This window comes from Vipera berus (genome assembly GCF_964194415.1).
Source record: "Vipera berus genome assembly, chromosome: 2".
Classification (NCBI taxonomy): Eukaryota; Metazoa; Chordata; class Lepidosauria; order Squamata; family Viperidae; genus Vipera; species Vipera berus.
In genome coordinates, this window is record NC_138203.1 from 72,131,943 (window position 1) to 72,150,242 (window position 18,300).

Consider the following 18,300-nt stretch of genomic DNA (forward strand, 5'->3'; position numbering starts at 1 on the left):
GACGACACCAAGCCAGCAGGAATAGCCAACACTCCAGAAGACAGGCTTAAGATACAGAAGGATCTTGACAGACTTGAACATTGGGTGCTATCTAACAAAATGAAATTCAATGGTGAAAAAAGTAAGGTTCTACATTTAGACAAGACACACCAAATGTACAAGTATAGTTTAGGAGGTACCTTGCTCAATAATAGTAACTGAGAGGGATCTCGGAGTCCTAGTGGACAATCACTTAAATATGAGCCAGCAGTGTGCTGCAGCTGCCAAAAAAGCCAATACAGTGTTAGGCTGCATTAACAGGGATAGAATCAAGATTACGTGAAGCGTTAATACCACTTTACAATACCTTAGTAAGGCCACACTTGGAATACTGCATCCAGTTTTGCTCACCACGATGTAAAAAAGATGTTGAGACTCTAGAAATTACAGAAGAACAACAAAGATGATTAGGGGACGGGAGGCTAAAACATATAATGAACGGTTGCTGGAATTAGGTATGTCTAGTTTAATGAAGAGAAGGATGGGGGACATGATAGCAGTGTTCCAATATCTCAGGGGTTGCCACAAAGAAGAGGGAGTCAAGCTATTCTCCAAAGTACCCGAAGGCAGGACAAGAAGCAATGGATGGAAACTAATCAAAGAGAGAAGCAACCTAGAACTAAGGAGAAACTTCCTGACAGAACAACTAATCAGTGGAACAACCTCCCTCCAGAAGCTATGAATCTACAACACTGGAAGTCTTTAAGAAGAGATTGGACAGCCATTTGTGTGAAATGTTACAGGGTTTCCTGCCTGAGCAGGAGGTTGGACTAGATGACCTCCAAGGTCCCTTTCAACTTTGTTGTTGTTATTATGGCTTACTTTCAGGTAAGGGGAAATCTTAATGTAGGTTCTTAGTTGAAAGAACATAATGTGAAAAAGCTTTAACAAATGAACTATAACTTTGCAGAGCTTAAATCTTTAAAATATTGCTTCACATTAAGAGTCTAATGGTCTTAAAATGTAAATACAAATAACATTTTGCTTTTCAAGCATGACTCTGTTAGTGGTTTCTCACATCTCTAGAAGCATATTATATTTTCCAGGCCATTGAGTTAACAACAAGTTAGTCTGTGCTTTGTATGGTGTTGATCCAATGATAATTTTATTTTGAAAGTTAGTTTTCTGTTGGCATTTTTTTCTCATGATAGTGGCTAAATAATATTACCCATATAAAAAATATACACAAGCAAGCAAACAAATTCAAAGCCTGATTAATGATGTATTCTTCAAGACATACTCATTGCTTTTCTCTGCAGTAAACAAGTTGAATGTCTTGAGCAATGTCTTCTCAGGCTAATCCCCTATGGGACAGATAGTGATCCCATTGAGTTGCTAGAAGAAGGGTGTATTCCTCGTGTCACCCTCAAGGATTCTCATTCTTAAAGCCTTTAAAATTCATCTAAGTCTTAGAAACAAACCATACTGAAGTTTGCAAAATACACTTAAGACATAATGACCCCATTACCATAACCCATCTGACTAAGGATTCATGCAAAAGGTAAACATCAAAAAACGGGTCACTTGCCCAGTCAAAACTACAAGGTGAGCTAGATACAGTTCAAAATGGATTTCATTTTGAGTTAGGATTAAACTAATTCCATCCCATCCGCTGTGTGGGAAAACTAAAACTTAAGTCAATTTGGCCTACCTACTCAAGGTAAATATGCTGGAGAGCAAGTGGGGGGGGGGTTGAAATGTTACCTCCTCTCTATTTCAAATATCACTGACAATGCCTGGAGTTGCTGAACAAATCTCCTAAGCCAGGGGTAGGCAACCTCGGCTCTTTTATGACTCATGGACTTCAACTCCCAGAATTCATGAGTCAGAATAGCTGACTCAGGAATTCTGAGAGTCAAAGTCCATGAGTCGTAAAAGAGCCGAGGTTGCCTACCCCGACCTAAGCCATGTCTACTGTTGTCTGGTCATTGGGGAAGGGAACAGTAATATCATGACCTCTTGCCAGTGTTCTTTTGGTACAAGAGCACTTAGATCCCAGGGAGCTTCTGGGGGGAAATGTATGGCGATACTTCTCAAACAGGTGGGTTTTATTTCAGTTAGTGTGCTTGTAGTGTCAGAACCACCAGTAAGAAGATTTCCTTGTATTAGTACCTGACTGGAATAAGCACGTTGAATGAATGTGGCTTATTTGGCTATTTGTTTAGCCATGGGATTTGTTAATATTGATTGATGATATTGAATATTATGTGAACAACAACTAAAATGAACAAAGAATATTCCTGAACTGTCAGGGTTACATAATTGAATACAATCAAGGTCAGGGGTTCCCAACCGGGGGTGCGAAACGATATTCCAGGAGATGCGAAAACTTAGGTTTTCAAAATTATAGTGTATATGCATAATTCATTGCCGTTATTTGAAACTTTTGTTTGTAAGAGGTGTGAGAATATATCAGAAGCTTTCTAGGGGTGTGGGGTATAGAAAAGGTCGGGAGCCACTGATCAAGGGAAATGAGAACGTATTCCTTGAATGGTTGGATTGGAAGGGAGAGGAAAAACAGGAGGTATGTTGTCCTTCCCAAATCGTCAACTGTAGTGATTGATAACATACAGAGATTAACATAGTAAAATATTTATGACCCAATTACTTAGTCATAGACTATTACATATGTGCTATATGTTTTTCTGCCGCATAATTCAGTGGACTAATAATTGGCGCCCTTCCCAAATACCAGATTAATCTGACCTCTTACATGTGGTTTACTGCTTAATAGGGATGTGCAAAACTTTCTGTGCGCAGAATGGCTAGTTTTCAGTGGTTTGTGGCAACTAAAGCAAACATGTTTGGTGAGAACATAGATCAAAAATCATGCATGTTCTGAGTAGACGTTATTCAGGGGAGAATGGAAAAGAACAGCTAAGGGGAAGAAGGGAAAGGAAGGAATTCAGTGGGAGGGTCAGGCAGGCAGGCAATTTGGTGGAAATGTCACACTTGAAACCATGGACATCATTGGTGATGTGGTTAAGGGGAGGTAGGGAAATTTAGAGAAAGTTGTGCAAGCAGGCCATGCTTGAAACCAAGAACTTCAGTGATGGCAGAAGCCAAAGAAAAATATGGGAAGGAAGGTACTGAGAAGGCTGTGAAAGCCACATAACAGTTGTCCTCGGCTTACAACCACAACTGAGCCCAAAATTTCCGTTGCTAAGCAGCAAAGTTGTTAAGTGAGTTTTGCCCCATTTTACAGACTTTCTTACCACAGTTGTTTAAATGAATCACTGCAGTTGTTAAGTGAGTCATAGGTTTAAGTGAATCGGACTTCCCTGTTGTCTCTGCTTGTCAGAAGGTTGCAAAAGGTGAACACATGACACACACACACACACACACACACACACACACACACACCAGGTCACCTTGGCTCTTTTATGAATTCAGCTCCCAGAATTCCTGAGCCAGCCATTCCTGAGCCATGCCCCCAGGACATGGCAACCTTCATAAATACATGCCCGTTGTCAAGTGTCTGAATTCTGATCAAGTGACCATGGGGAATGCTGCAACGGCTGCAAGTGTGAAAAATGGACATAAATCACTTTTTTCAGTGCCGTTGTAACTGTGAATGGTCACTAAATGAATGCTTGTAAGTCTAGGACTGCCTATAGAACAGTGACTAAGGCTTACCAGCCTTGTCCTATTTAACCTATTGGATCTCTTGATTTCTTTCTAGTTTGCCAAATCTTAGCTTCCTTAAGTGGTTTGAAACATTGCTATGTTAAACTTCAGTCCACAGTATCCCTGACAACTCAATAGCAAGGCTAACTGAAATTAATGGAAGTTAAAATCCAATTGCATTTGAGGAAGTTCCACATTTCTTGTCTGTAGAGGATTTTTGAAAATGGGTTTAAGGGACTTTCCTCATACAATACTCGTAATCAGTAAGAAAGAACGTGGTTTGGATCAACTTAGAGGCAGGACTATTCTGGCTATTTTTCTGTCAGGAGGAACTCAATCCAGATTTTGTTGTTTCTCAGTACCTGATCAACATACTCTTCACTGCTTCATAGGGAGATTAACTTAAGCAACCTTCTTAAATCTAATCCTCCCATTTATTCATCTTGTGTAAATAGAATTGGAAGGAAAAAGTTTCAGCGTTATCTATTTGATCATTTCTTTATTTTATTCTTAAATTAATTATTTATTGTGAAAACAGCCCAGGTGATCTCCATCAATTTATAAAAGTATAAATCTTAAGTGTATTATAAATCAATACACTTAAAATCACAAATTAAATCAACATCAATAAAACCATCACAATTATTAAGAGGCAGAAGCCTGGCAATAGGAATGTTTCCTTTATTCTCAGTCTTGGGAAAGAGGGAGCAAACATACTTTTTTGCCAAATAAATTGCTTGATTTAGAACAGGGGTCTTCTGAGGGCCTGGCTGAGGAATTCTGGGAGTTGAAGTCCACAAGTCAAAAAAAGGACCAGGTTTGGAGACCCCTGATCTAGAAGGTCCACAGGAGAAGACACTCTCCCATTTGCCAGGTAGACAAACTTCTGACTTGAGAGGAAACTTGAAAAAGGCTTCATCTGCTGATATGAATAAAGAGATTCCTGCAGAAGAGGAAGTCCTAGAGATACTCACTTTTCTTGCATTTTTTAAAATTTTTATTTCTATAGCTGTCTATCTTGAAGTGTCTCTAGTAGTATTCATCATAAAATGTAAAAACAAATTGAAAATAATGTAAGATAATTTGTACAGATGTTGAGTAGATCTGTTTCCATGGATGTTAATACAGCCGAGAAATACAGCCCTTAACCTAGAACCATCCAGTCAAATGGTTGTTCAGTCAATTTTTGAAAACCTCAAGTGATTTTTATACTTCGAGCCCCAGGTCTGAATCCACAACCAAGCTTCCACCAGGTAATAGCTATGACATTTTGCCCCAGTTGCAACTTCTAACCTCACATTGCATTAGTCAAGAAGGATTGTAACCAATTGTGGATAATTACTGCCAAGTCTGACAGTTCAGAAAGGTCACAGGTTGTGCAAACACACTCCTGCCACAATTACCACCTGCATATCCACTGACAGCTGAGCATCAAGAAACACTGCCAAACTGAATTGGTTCTTTCTGGTCAGATTCCACTTTTCTGTTTCCCAATATCGCTTCTCTTTCATCTGGATTTAATTTCAGCTTCTTCCTCATGTAGGCCTTGGTTGAAATTAGATAGCATGTAAGGATGTGGATTGCTTCCTTCTTTGTGTAAGCTCAGTATGGTGGAGTCCATGTATCTACAATAGAACAATCAATTATTAAAGATGTTCTATGAATTCTTGAATGTATTCTTAGCCTAGGCATTAGGGCCCATTGTTTTCAATAAAACTATAATAAAGTTAATGGTGATACAGTTTTTATTTATTCTGACATTTATCATTAAGAAGAGTATGAGGTTTTGTTGTTGCTATGGTTTGGTTTGGTTCAAATCAGTTTTCAACTCCTGACAACTGCCTGAACTAGTCCCTGCAGTTTTCTTGACAAGATTTCAAAAGTGGTTTACCATTGCCTCTTTCCTAGGGCTGAGAGAAAGAGACTGGCCCAAGATCACCTGGCTGACTTTCTACCTAAAGCAGGACTAAAACTCTCACTCTGTTCAGTTTTTAGCCTGGTACCCTAATTATTACTTCAAAATGACTCTGCAAAAATTAGAATCATAAACATATGGCCAATTATTTAATAACTTTGCTTGCTTGTAAAAGATTTCATTGGTACATTTTTCTCTCTTGAAAGCAGTAAAAGTAGTAAGTTTAAATCAATGAAGTCAAGGAAAGGAGAATGACTCTCTAGTCTACTTGAAAGAAATTCATTGGATATTGTTCCCCACTAAATTATAACCATTCAAAACAGAATGACTGCAACACATTTTCTTCCGCAAATGACTCTACCACACTTGTCTACCAAAGCATTTTGCTAATTATATCATAGATTTCCCCATTGATGAATATAGGCTGAATTAACACAGGAGCATCAATGTTACCCTTTCACTATTATTGTTGTACAAGAAGCCATGGCAGATGTTGGCACTTAAGTTACACAAACATTAGTCTTAACGATTGGCCATTTGGATTTGATGACAAACGGGAGGCCTGGTGGAAATCTGAGGCTCAAACCAATCAGGAAGTTAATGAGGAGAGAAATTACCACTGCAGCTTCTCCTTAATTACATCCAGGGTAGGCGGGAAAGGAGTGCTGTGGGTGAATCTTGACTCATCAAAGGTGAGCGAGGTCAGAGACCCTTTCATTTTCTGTTTTGTATCGAGCAGAGATTGAAATGTTGCAAATATTTCTTCCACTATATTAGCTTTTAAACTGTTTAAAAGTTTGTTTTGATCTTTTGCTGTTTATTGTTCTGGAACCTAGGCATTTCCTTTGGTGTAACATCAGCTCTTTAGTGATTTGGGCCCTGGATCTTGTTGTATATGCCACTTCCTACGTTTATTCCATTGCTTCTGTATGGTTCCACTGAAATCAGGACACCTTCCTTTGGCCAGAGGTGGGCAACCTCTTGGATTAGGAATCTGTTTTACTCATTTATTCATTTGCAAGTGTTATATCCCACTCAATCACTTTCTCACAGCCCCATCACAAGATTGAAATCCTGTAGGCCAGCTTGGAAAACAGTTACTCACTTAACCTCTACCCAGTTTAAGCCCCAGAATGCATGGAGAAAGGAATGGTCCAAGGTACCTTCTTGTGGCCTGACCATTACTGATCCCTCTACCAAGCCACCTGGTTTTGACCGGTCTTGCTTTATCTGGTTGAAATTGGAACAGAATTAGGTGTGATACTGGAAGAAGTTCCTCTGCCCTGTATCAGTGTAGATGGAAAGATTCCCCTTGTTGCTATTGTGGTGCTGATATGCAAACTATTAAACAAATTGTGGAAGATCGCCCATGAACATGCCTTCTCTGGTCCCTAGAAGATCCGCGTGAAGCAATGTCAGAGGTGACTGCCTGAATGGCTGACTTGGACATCAAGCTATGAGGCCACTGCCATACTGCCATAGCAGCTTTACTTACAATTGTGTGGACTCTGTATTTATGTTTGCTTCTCTTCTATCGTGTTCTCCTCATATGCTAAATAATAAAATAACAACTTTCTCTCAGGAACAAGACAATAGCAGACCACTTCCAAAAGTGTTGCCAAGAAAACTACGGGGACTTCTCCATTAGCTAGGAATCAACACTGGCCTAAGGGCATATCCCTCCCACAAAGAAAATACTAAGCAGGAAAAGAGAGATTTGTTTTGTTTTTTTTGACAATTCTCAGTTTGATGCAAAATAACTTAATTTTCCGGCTGCTTTTTAAAGAAGAGCACTTTAGTGAATCTCTAAATTGAGTGGAATATAAGGCAGCCAAGGCATGGGTGTCTCTTGCCTTTGACGGTGCAGTCATCTGTCCAGAAACTGGTAGCCTTTCTGGCATCCACACTTAGCTAAATTTCAAGGGAAGATACCAAAAGAGAACTCCTTCTGGGCTTTTTCAGACAAGGAAGTGTGGTGGGAAAGATAAGAGAAAGTAACATCAGTAGTTGCAGCCTTTGCCAAGCACCTCGAAAATAAGATGGAAAAACAGAATGTTCCTTGCATGGGAGGGAAACTCCTGAGAAACTAAAAGACAAACTCAGCACAGTATTAATAACCCGTTGGGCTTCCAAGAAAGAGGTAATCACTTAGCTAGGGGAGAGACAGTTGCCCTGGCAACTAGAATTTAGGACTTCTGGGAGTAGTTGAATAGTAGCGGCCCTCCACACCAATGTGCCAAATATACCTCCAGTTTCAATCTTGTTATAATAGCTAATGCTGTTTCTCACACTTCTGTAAAATTGAGGGCCATATGTCCATGGAATAAGCATGGCTTCTCCCTGTATTGAGTAGTCCAGACTGGATTTTGTGTGTGTGTGTGCGTGCGCGCGGGTGGTTGTTTCCTCAGCTGCATAAAGAGTACATATTAGCATAATGCATATGAACAAAGGAACTTATCTCTGATTCCCATTTGAGTCACCACCTTTTTCTGTGCCTTTAAGAGCAACTAGGAATTCAGCTGCTGAGTTTATTGCTTGAGTTTTCTTTGTGCTGTGCCTATTATTGGAGTCCTTTCAAAAATATGTAGCAGTGTCAGTTCTAATGGAATTGAAGTCAAGTTGACTCCTGCCGCATAAGAACAGGCATTGCTACCTTTTGTCAAGGTGAGCTCCTCATACCTTTTAATAAGACCATAACAAATTAGTATTTTTTTTTGTGCTCAGCCAAGAGGCAGCCCCTTGTCAAACTGGTTAAATGTGGATGATACAAGACCATTGGGAAATATAGGCTCTGTTGGGAAATTGAAAATGCATTCCTCCCAGCTGACTTCTGTATTGTTTCCAAGAAAATACAGATGTGTCCATATAGTCATCAGAACGTTTAAAATTAAGCTTGATTGAGGGAAGATTACAGGTGGTCCTCAACTTAACAACCATTTGTTTAGCAACTGTTTAAAGTTACAGTGGCACTGGAAAAAGTGGCTTACAACCAGTACTTGCTTTTAAAACTGTTGCAGTGTCCCCACGGTCATGTGATCAAATTGGTATGTATTTGTCACAGTTGCACTGCCCCAGGATCATGTGATTGCCATTTGCCACCTTCCCAGTCGGCCTCGGACCAGCAAAGTCAATGGGGGAAGCCAGATTCGCTTAGCAATTGGTGTTATTAACTTAAAGATCATGAAACTGGGTGTGATTCGCTTAACTGCCTTGCTTAACAACTGAAATTCTAATGTCAGTTGTGGTTGTAAGTCAAGAACTGTGTATGTTTTCATACCTTTTTTATGAACATCTTTGATGCGAATTCCCTTCTCTGGAGTGCTTCCACCATCAAAAACTAGTAGGTTGGTGATAACGTAGATGGCTTTTTCTCAAGTTGAATGCAAAATAGATAATCCTGGAATATTGGTCTGCCCTCTAATTGGCCCAAGCTTCTAGTCTCAACATTGATGTTAATGTTTCTGAAATGTATTGCTTAAGTTGTACTGTCACTGACATCTGCCTGGAGGCGAAGACGGTCCTGTGCTGTGGGCCATGACAAACAATATCAATTTGGTACCTGTGCAAGACTTTATGACATCAGATAATTGTATCATTTGTGTCATGATGCCTGTGTCATTTTTAGGTCAATGTGTCTTGTTACAGGTACAGTTTACTGATGCTACTGCTGTTTTTTAATGCAGTTGTTTTATGTCTGTATTTTTGGTTTTATCATGTGCTTTTTCTACATTCCACTTCTTAAAATGTTAAAGGTTGATATTATTTTAAAATATGAATAAATAACACTCCTATTCTTCCAATCCTTAAGCAGATAAGAATTCCTCTTGATTTTTAATAAAATACTCCCATGATCTATATAAATGTAATTCAGGTATTACCAGAATTTCAGGGAGCAGTCGATGTTTTACTCTGCATAAAATACAATCGATTCATCATTCAGTTGTTTTACGGAAGTTAGAAGAGGTTAGTTAATACACAGAAATTCCCACAGATTGTTAGTTTGTATGATAAGCAAAGAGTTTCAATGTGTGCCTTTTCTCAATCTCATTCTGGTAGCAAAAGTTTTTTTCCCCAAATTTCTGAATTTCCCCTATCATCCAGCTCTTAAAATTTGAGAATCTTACAGAGAGGGGGAGATGCTGTCCGGTTTTTGCATGGACTTGCAGAGGGTTTATAAAGGATAGAAATAGTTGGCTATTTATGCCTGCATGTTTCTCTGAGATGCAAACTATCTAGTACAGGGGTGTCAAACTGCCGGCCTGCAGGCTGGATGCATCATGCCGAAACCGTGCCCACCCTATTGCCCGCAATGTAAAAAAAAGTCGTGATACGTCGCGTGATGTTGCGAGTTTGACAACCCTGATCTAGTACCATGAATGGCTAGCCCATGATTCAAGTCAATTGTGTGACTCACCATGGGCAACATCTTCTCCCTCTCCACCCTTCCCTGGGAAAATGGGTGAGATAAATGAATCTGGGTATCCCTAGAAAAAGGCGGGTCTGATACCCTGAGTCTTTTGTAACTAACATTCAACCTTGGGCCAGCTTTGTGATTCTTCTCTTGCAGTAATAATATCTTGTGCATGCCTAGGACTGTGCGTAAGTACAAGTTCTGGTCCTTCATTGTGTGCGGGTAGTCCTTGACTTAACGACCACAGTTGAGCCCAAAATTTTTGTTGCTAAGTGAAACATTTATTAAGCGAGTTTTGCCCCTTTTTATGACTGTGCTTGTCACTGCAGTTGTTTACTTAGTAGCATTGCTGTTAAGCAGATCTGGCTTCTCCATAGACTTTGCTTGTCAGAAGGACTCAAAAGGTGATCATGTGACCCCGGGACACGGCAACCGTCATAAATATAAACCAGTTGCCAAGCGTCTGAATTTTGATCATGAGGCCATGGGGATGCTGCAATGGTTGTCAGTGTGAAAAGTGGTCATAAGTCAGCTTTTTCAGTGGTGATGTAACTTCAGATGGTCACTAAATGAACTGTTGTAAGTTGGGGACTACCTGTATTGATGTGTTGTGATTCAGGGTCAGCCTGTGGGTTCGGCAGTTGGGTCGGACGACTCAGACGAGGAGGGGGGTGTTGAAGAGCTTGCTGAGGGGGTTGAAGATCTTGCTGATGAGAGCCGTCAGCCAGGCCCCTCCCACCTGGTCACGACGGAGACCCAGCTGTGTGAGCCTGACAGCATGGATGAAGATGACCCACAGCTGGCCCTGTTCAAGGACGGCCGACGCAGGAGGCAGTCAATCAGGAGTAAACAGAGGAAGGCAATGGGGCACCTCAGAAGGAGGCAGAGAGAAGCCACGCCCTGAACTGTATAAAAGGGGAATGCGTGGGAGGGCTGGTTTGCTGAAGGCAACTGCTTGAAAAGCTCCTGTTTCTTGGTTCGTGTCTTGTTCCGTTTGTTTTTGTATTAATAAATTTGGCAGGCTTAATTCCAGCCTCTTGCCTTCTTGTAAAAGGGGTTGTCCCTGCCTTTTCTGCAGGGCCGGTAGCAGGCTGGTACAGAACATGATGTGTCCATGGGTGCATGTAAGGCAACTTGGCTGTACAATATTATTATTATTCCATATCATTTAACTTGGCATTCCCTCTTTTCTTTCTCCTCCTCCCCCTTTATCCTTTTGCTTCTTCAGTATTTTCACCACCCAGCAGTCAAGATTCTGGCTTGGTTTCCCTTTCCAGCAGTTCTCCCATCAGCAATGAAAGTACCAAGGCTGTGCTGGAGTGCGAGTCTGCCTCTGACTCCGGCACCTTTCCAGTTCATTCTGTCATGGAAGATGGCGAATAAGCATGGATGGGGAAAAAAAAAAGTCCTGCTGTGGATTTCCTTAAAGAAGTGCCTTCGTGTTAATTTGGGTTTGCCTGTTTTGTGATGACAGATTTCTGAAATAACTGTTGATAAAATGTTCACTTATTCCCTTTATATTTGTTCTGCACTTTGCGATTTTCAGTCTTAGATAAGAAGGAGAATAGTATAGTGTAAAGGGCTGCAAGAGCATTACCCTTAAGTATATTGAAAGAGACTTATTGGTATTCTCTAATTTTTTTTAAAGCCTCCATTTGGCTAATAAACAGTATACAAAATAAAATTAAAGATTATTTTGTAGATTATTTTGTAGATAAAATGAAATCAAAGTTCAGCGTACACAAAAGATACTTAAGATTTGCTCATAATCAATGTATCTAGCACAAAAGGGTTTGATTCCTTAATGGTGTTCAAAAGCAAGATATTTCAAATATGAATAGATGAGAAATAGATTCCTATTGTGAAACAGAATTGCTCTTCCTTTTTTAAGTTGTACTGTAGGAGTTAAGACTGAAATGTAAGATTCTATGTTTTACAGGTCCAGGGATCTTTTTCCCTCTTTTCATGATATATAAAAATAGATAAAAGTTTAACCAAGAATGGAATTTTTAATTAATGAAAGGTCTGTGATGGATTTTTCTTAGTTCTGTTTAATGACCAGATATAGCTTCTATTGCTAGCGTAAAATGTAAAAAAAAAAGTTTGTACAAGTTAACCTATTGGCTACAATGTTAGCTCCAAGTAAAAATGGCCTTTTAAAGTTATTATAGATTTTTCTTCAATATTCTGTTAAAAATACCTTAGCATGTACTTTCTCTTAGTTACAGAAGCCAACCAGAAATAAACCTGCTCTTTAAAAGAATTCATTGTTCTCTATAGTTGCAGTAGTACTGAAATAAAAATGTTATTGATGACCAAATTTTCTTGTGTGCGCATAGTTGGTAAGCTGTATTAAACAGGAAAAAAAGAAATTACTTGTATTTTCTTCACTCTGTGCTTTGAAAACATCTATTTGATTTCGCCCCCATCTGTTGTAATCAATAACCTGACCATCTTGTTTTTTATTAAATGCACTTACTCTTAATTTCATCCACCAGTGGTTTTAGAGAGAATAATGTGGAGTTACCTATATGGCTTTGACATTATAAATCACTTCTTGGGGCTGAATTGTATAGTGGTATCGATTGATCCTGATATATCACAGAAATTTACTGTCACTTCTGTTTTCAATTAAAGATACAATCAGTCAGATAATGACTTAATTGGATTTTACAGAAGATTGAGTTTTATTGCCCGGTGCTTTACGAGTTTAGTTAAGGAAGATCATTTTATCACACTTGTCAGCCTGAGACTGCAGTTGGGTGCCTTCTGCTGCAGCCTGCTGCTGTTGCCATTGTGACAGACACATAGTTGGAGCAGAGGGCAAGGAAAGAATCTTAAGGACGAGGCAGCTGAGCTTGGGCAGCTAACAGCCAACTGCAGCCAAGGCGATGCCTCCCCGTTTGCTTTCCTTCTAAATTGTTGAAATATAGAGCTGGGATTTCTTAGTGAAGCTCACAAATTCCCTCCGGAGCTCAGTTGTCTCTGCTTTCTCCATCATCCAAGGAGAGCATCATGCAGCAATGGAGGAGAGGTGGATGTTTGCTGTATGATAGAATGCCATTGTGCCAGTCCAACCTTGACAAGGGTCAGATGAATTTAAAAGCATCCTCATCTCCCTGGCACTACACAAGAGTCAGGTAACATATTGTGTCAGGTTTCACTTTCAGATCTGCTCTTTTAATACACTACCAAAAGTTGCCCGGCTGTATAAGTAATCTTAAGGCCACTTGGCTATTAGAAAACAAATTAATTTGAATTATTAGAAAAAATAGCACAAACTTACCAGCAAATAAAGCTCACATGGAATCCTTCCACTCTTTCCTCCAAATTATATATTGTACAGGAGGACTGTGTTAGTTTAAAAATCAGAAATAAGTCCACACACACACACACACACACACAAATAAATAAATAAATAAATATTTGGAGCAATTAAAAGATTCAGAGTAATTTACATAAACAAAACACCTGGATTTATATATATATTCCAAGCTGCATGTGTATCAGGAAATTCTGTCCAGTCTTATCAAACAATACATTGAAGTGTTAAATATTTAATTCTTAATTCATTTAGCTAAAGTTGCCCATCTTTATAGATCATAATAGCTTCCCAAGTACAGTCTAGATATATGGAAATAATTAAATGAAACTTCCCTTTGGAGATCAAGCTACTGCTCGCTTTCCAAAAGATCAGTGGCCACGTGTAACAATCAGGAAATATTCTTGAAGGACAAAAAAATATGAAAGTAGGGAATAGGAATTCCCAGTACTTTGGTCCTTTTAATATGAGAAATTCAGATTTATCTTTCTGCCTTTGGGAGGTGGGGCTGGAGGGTGGGATGTAATCTACTGAAAAAAATCTGCTTCAAAAAGAATTGGCAATTACCATTACTTCAATTTATCTCAGTCTATGGATATAAATACTGACAAGATGAGCCAAAAAAGCAAATTATTTTCATGGATGTATCAAAAGCACCTCCACAATAACAACATGTATTTTTATACACTCAAAGGGAAAAGCTGGAATTGCATACAGCAGATGCAATTCCATTTACCTTTTTAATATTGTGTCGTCACGTGTCTCTTAGATCATTTTCATGTATGAATTTGAGAGTTCTACTTTTACTGTTATCACCATGTGTGAGTGTTTCTAACAAAATCATCTTTAAAATCTTTAACAAACGGTGGAAAGATTATTGCCCAATTCCAGAAGAGAAGCTAATATCTGCTAAACTCCAAGGGTTACCCAGAGAAGTTTATAAATAGAGAGCTACCTATTTTGCTATGACATTAGAAAGCTGCAGAATAAAATGGAAAATTAAAGGAACATATAATTAGAAGAAACAAGGTGTAACAAAAAATAAGAGATTCCAACTCAGATTCACAACATACGGTAACTTGAATACGTAAAAACAGATCTGTTTACAGCCTTTATCAGGGCAATCCTAGGTACAATTTACCCTCCCTGAAGCCAATGAGAAAAATCTCCATTTACATTTTTATAGGACTGAAATGTAAATTTCTATATTTGCATGTCATACCTAACACACTTGCATTGGCCCTTTGAGAAAATTCCTGAAGCTTATATCAGCATTTCTTGTGCTTAAATAATTGTTTCCCCTTCAACCTTTTTTAAAGGGCTGATTGAAAAGGCATATTACCTTAGGAGTGAGATTTGCAATGTTAATTAAATGTGTACTAACTTAACCTACATCATGGTGTCAGCATCATGCAGAATTGGTAGTATATAGACAATTCAATCAAGTGATTTTTTGTTTCTAATTAATATCCATAATTGAGGGTTAGAGAGCAGAGCCAGAGACATAAAACTGACAATTTTGAGTCCTATTGTGTGTGTGTGTGTGTGTGTATACACACAACAAATGTTGACAATAGCACAAGCAACCCTAACCCAAGGTGTGCTTGGTTTTGTTTTGCATTTTGCTAGTTTCAAAAGGACAGCAGAACCTTAAAAACCAAAAGTAGCCAGATTTCAAATCTCTTTGCAGGTCATTATTCCCATGTACATCCTTTTTATTGGAATATTTTGGTGGACACACAATATTTCATTAACAATTTACAACTTGAATCCCATTTTTTACACCACTACATACATGAAAGCAGGATTAAGATTGTTTTTGGTCATATGCAAAGTGTAGCCTATTTACAAATGCCTGAAGAAATTAGGGCTATCTAATAAATAGTAATTTAATGTAAGAATGTATAGGTTCTATGCTTATAGTGGGTGTATTTATTAGGAGTGCCTTATATTTTTGTTTCTTCATTCATGTACTTGTGACACAGTGATCTTATCCAGCTGAAACTAACTCACTTGTACAGCTATGAGCCCAATCATATTAATTAATCATTGCCTATTTACTCCATTAATGGGCACAAATTTTGGCAAGAGGCTCTAGTAAAATAAAAAGCAGGTGCTTTTTAAGAGTATCTAAGATACATTTTAAGAGCATACAGAATGGCTAAAAAGCACAATCCTTTACAACAGTGTGAGAACGAACTATTGGGAAAAAAACAGGTAACAATTTGTCCTTGGAACTAGGTCCAAAAATGTACTTTACATAAAGACATGTTTAGTGAAGTGAAATTTGAGCCAATTTAAGCAGGCTTTCCTCTTTTTAACTAGCAAGCAAAAAATAATAATCCCTGCAAATAAAAGAAATCTTATTAAGAGGGCTTTCCTCAGCTCCATTCCTTAGATGAGTTAAATCTTACTGCTTTCATTTAACTTCGCGTTCCTAATTTCAGAATTAAGATCTAATTCTAACTGCGTTTACTTAACAATAGGCAAAACGAAAATTCTTCCAAGTTGATTCACTGAAAGTGTGGCCAGTTTCCAGTGCAAGGAAATGACATTCTTGCGAAGAAGCTACAAATATACACACACAAAACACACTGCCAAAGCGTTGCTAATTTTTATTCCGAATGTACAGCATTATTATATGCAGGGGCGGGAAATCGCGCAAGAGAGAAAATGCTCTTGGGGAATTAGCCGACGGCGTCCCTTCCTAACTACAGATTAAAGTCTCCCTGTACCCAACGGCCTCATTCTCAGTCCGTATGGCCACGATCTCTGAAAATATACAGAACTTGTCGAGACGTCTGGAGGAACCTGAGCTGGGCTATACAACCCAGGCCTTAATATTCAGGGCTTCTCCGCGCTGGAAAGGGCAGGCGAGCCGGGCCCGCTTCTTCGCTGAGGGAGCTCCGCTGAACCACCCCTTCCTCGCCCTTCCCGGAGAAGCGCCTCTGGGAGCCGAGCGGGCGCCTGTGCCGTCCGGCGCAGCTCGCCACAAAACTTCCAACGCCGGGAGGGACCTTTGCACCCCGGTGAGGCTGCAGGGCGGCGGCTTCCAAGCGGCTGGATTAGGGCAACTAACCGTGCCACGCTGGAAATAAAGGACCTTCCTTCCCCACCGCCGGAGCTCTGGGGCCGCCAAGTAAAGCGCCCAGCCGGACGGCTCCCCACGCTACCAGGCCGGCCGGTGTTTCCCAGCCCTGCCCTCTTGTTAAGCGTCTGGAAATGACCGCGGCGGGGTCTCTGGAGACCTCTGGAGTCGCGCTCCCGTTTCCGGTCAAAGGGCTGCGGGTGAGCGACCAGGCCCCAAAGAGGGTCTCCTTCGCCGGGCAGCCGCCGTAGGAAAGCAGCGCGGTGTGTGTGGGTGCGTAGCTGTTTTATAGGCCTGGAGCAGGGGTCTTCAAACTTGGCCCTTTTATGAATTGTGGACTTCAACTCCCAGAATTCCTCAGCCAGTGCCTGGAGGGACCGAAATGGAGCCTGTGGAAAGCGAAAAGGCGCGAAGCCGTCCAACTTTGGCAGCCCGCGCGCCTGCGCCCGCGGGCCCCCAAACTCGGTGTCCACGCCAAAGGCCCCCCTCTCAGGATTTGGCCCTACGTCTCTTCCGGTTCCTAAAATTAATCCCCCCGAGCGAATTCTCGGATCTTACTGTTTTTTAACAGCGGAAAAGTGGAAGTCAGATTTTGGGCCAGGTTCCCTTCGGAAGTAGGCCAGAGGAGAGGAGCTCGCGGCTCTCCTCCGGCTTTGGGAAAGCTCGGCTCGAAGAGGCAAACCCTTAGGCCAGGGGTAGGCAACCTCGGCTCTTTTATGACTCATGGACTTCAACTCCCAGAATTCCTGAGTCAGCTATGCTGACTCAGGAATTCTGGGAGTTGAAGTCCATGAGTCATAAAAGAGCCGAGGTTGCCTACCCCTGCCTTAGGCGAACCTCAGCCCGCTTCTCCCCGGCTGGCTGAAAATCCGAGCGCGTCCCCCAAATCCTATTGGCTGCCGTTGAGAGTTCTGGCGAAGGAAAGACCTTAAAATCGCTTCTCGCCTTCTAGCCCGGGCGCTTCTCCAGAATCGAGGCCTTGTCAGTCTTTGGCCTGTCTATTCAAAGGACAGGACCACCCCCACCCCCGCGAAATGGAGGGTGGGCCGCCCTAGAGATTTTTGCATTGCCCTCTTTCGGCCATCGCGACGCCACCCGGCTTAAGGAAAGGATCTGCGATCGCGTCTCGGCGGTTTGGGAAATGGATCGCCTGCCTTTGCTTCGCGCACCCGAATGCCAACCGCCTTGCGGCTTCGGGAGCCTCCCGTCTCTGCCCCGCCCCCTCACGAAAAGGGGCGGAGAGGTAGAACCTGAACCAGAAATGTGTCACCAAATATTTATGAATGGCTAGTGATCAGTGACCTTTATTAATTCTATTCATTTTCTCCAGATTTCCAGGGCTGTTTCTCCTGCAGCTGGGTTTCGTCCTTTCGCCCCATTGTGCCAGCTCTGCTGGGGGGGGGGGGGCGGCGGAGGGGAATTGATTTTGCGGCGAGCAAAATCCTTTTCCTTGAAATGTAAGGGCTCCTCGAGAGCGAGCGGGTGAGGCGGGGGGGGGGGGCTTCTGATCCCTTCGCCTCTCCCCGGGAATGATCAGAGCTCCTGCTGGATGTTTGGAGTCTTTTTTTTTTCCTTTCTCTCCCTCTTCCCGAATTGAATAGGAAGTTGCTGCTGGGAGAAAAAAAAAGCCTTACCTGCGTTCGCTTCGCCTTCAGGTTTTATCAGGAGAACCAATGATCCATTTTTTAAAAAGATATTTTGCCTGATTCGATGTTCCCCCGAACTGAGATTTCAAACCAATAAAAAAAACCAAAACCAGATCCTTTTAAGTGTTCGGCAGCAGCTTCTAACACTGAGGTTCCCGGCCCACCTAGTATTTAACACGCTGTTCTTCCGAAGCGGTTTCTTAGGAGATCCCACCGGGTTTTCTTCCCAAGTTCCCATTGATCTCTTTCATT

At 41.0% G+C, this 18,300-nt stretch overlaps 1 protein-coding gene across 1 annotated transcript in view; it reads left to right on the forward strand.

The window, feature by feature from the left end:
* The window catches only part of DMRT1 (doublesex and mab-3 related transcription factor 1), a gene marked incomplete at both ends in the record, with an annotated part of 81,082 nt that extends 69,707 nt beyond the window's left edge, over positions 1-11,375 (forward strand). The window contains one exon of the mRNA XM_081317847.1: positions 11,221-11,375. Within this exon, the coding sequence (XP_081173973.1) occupies positions 11,221-11,375 (155 nt within the window). The remainder of the gene's footprint in view (positions 1-11,220) is intronic.
* Positions 11,376-18,300: the final 6,925 nt, after the last annotated feature.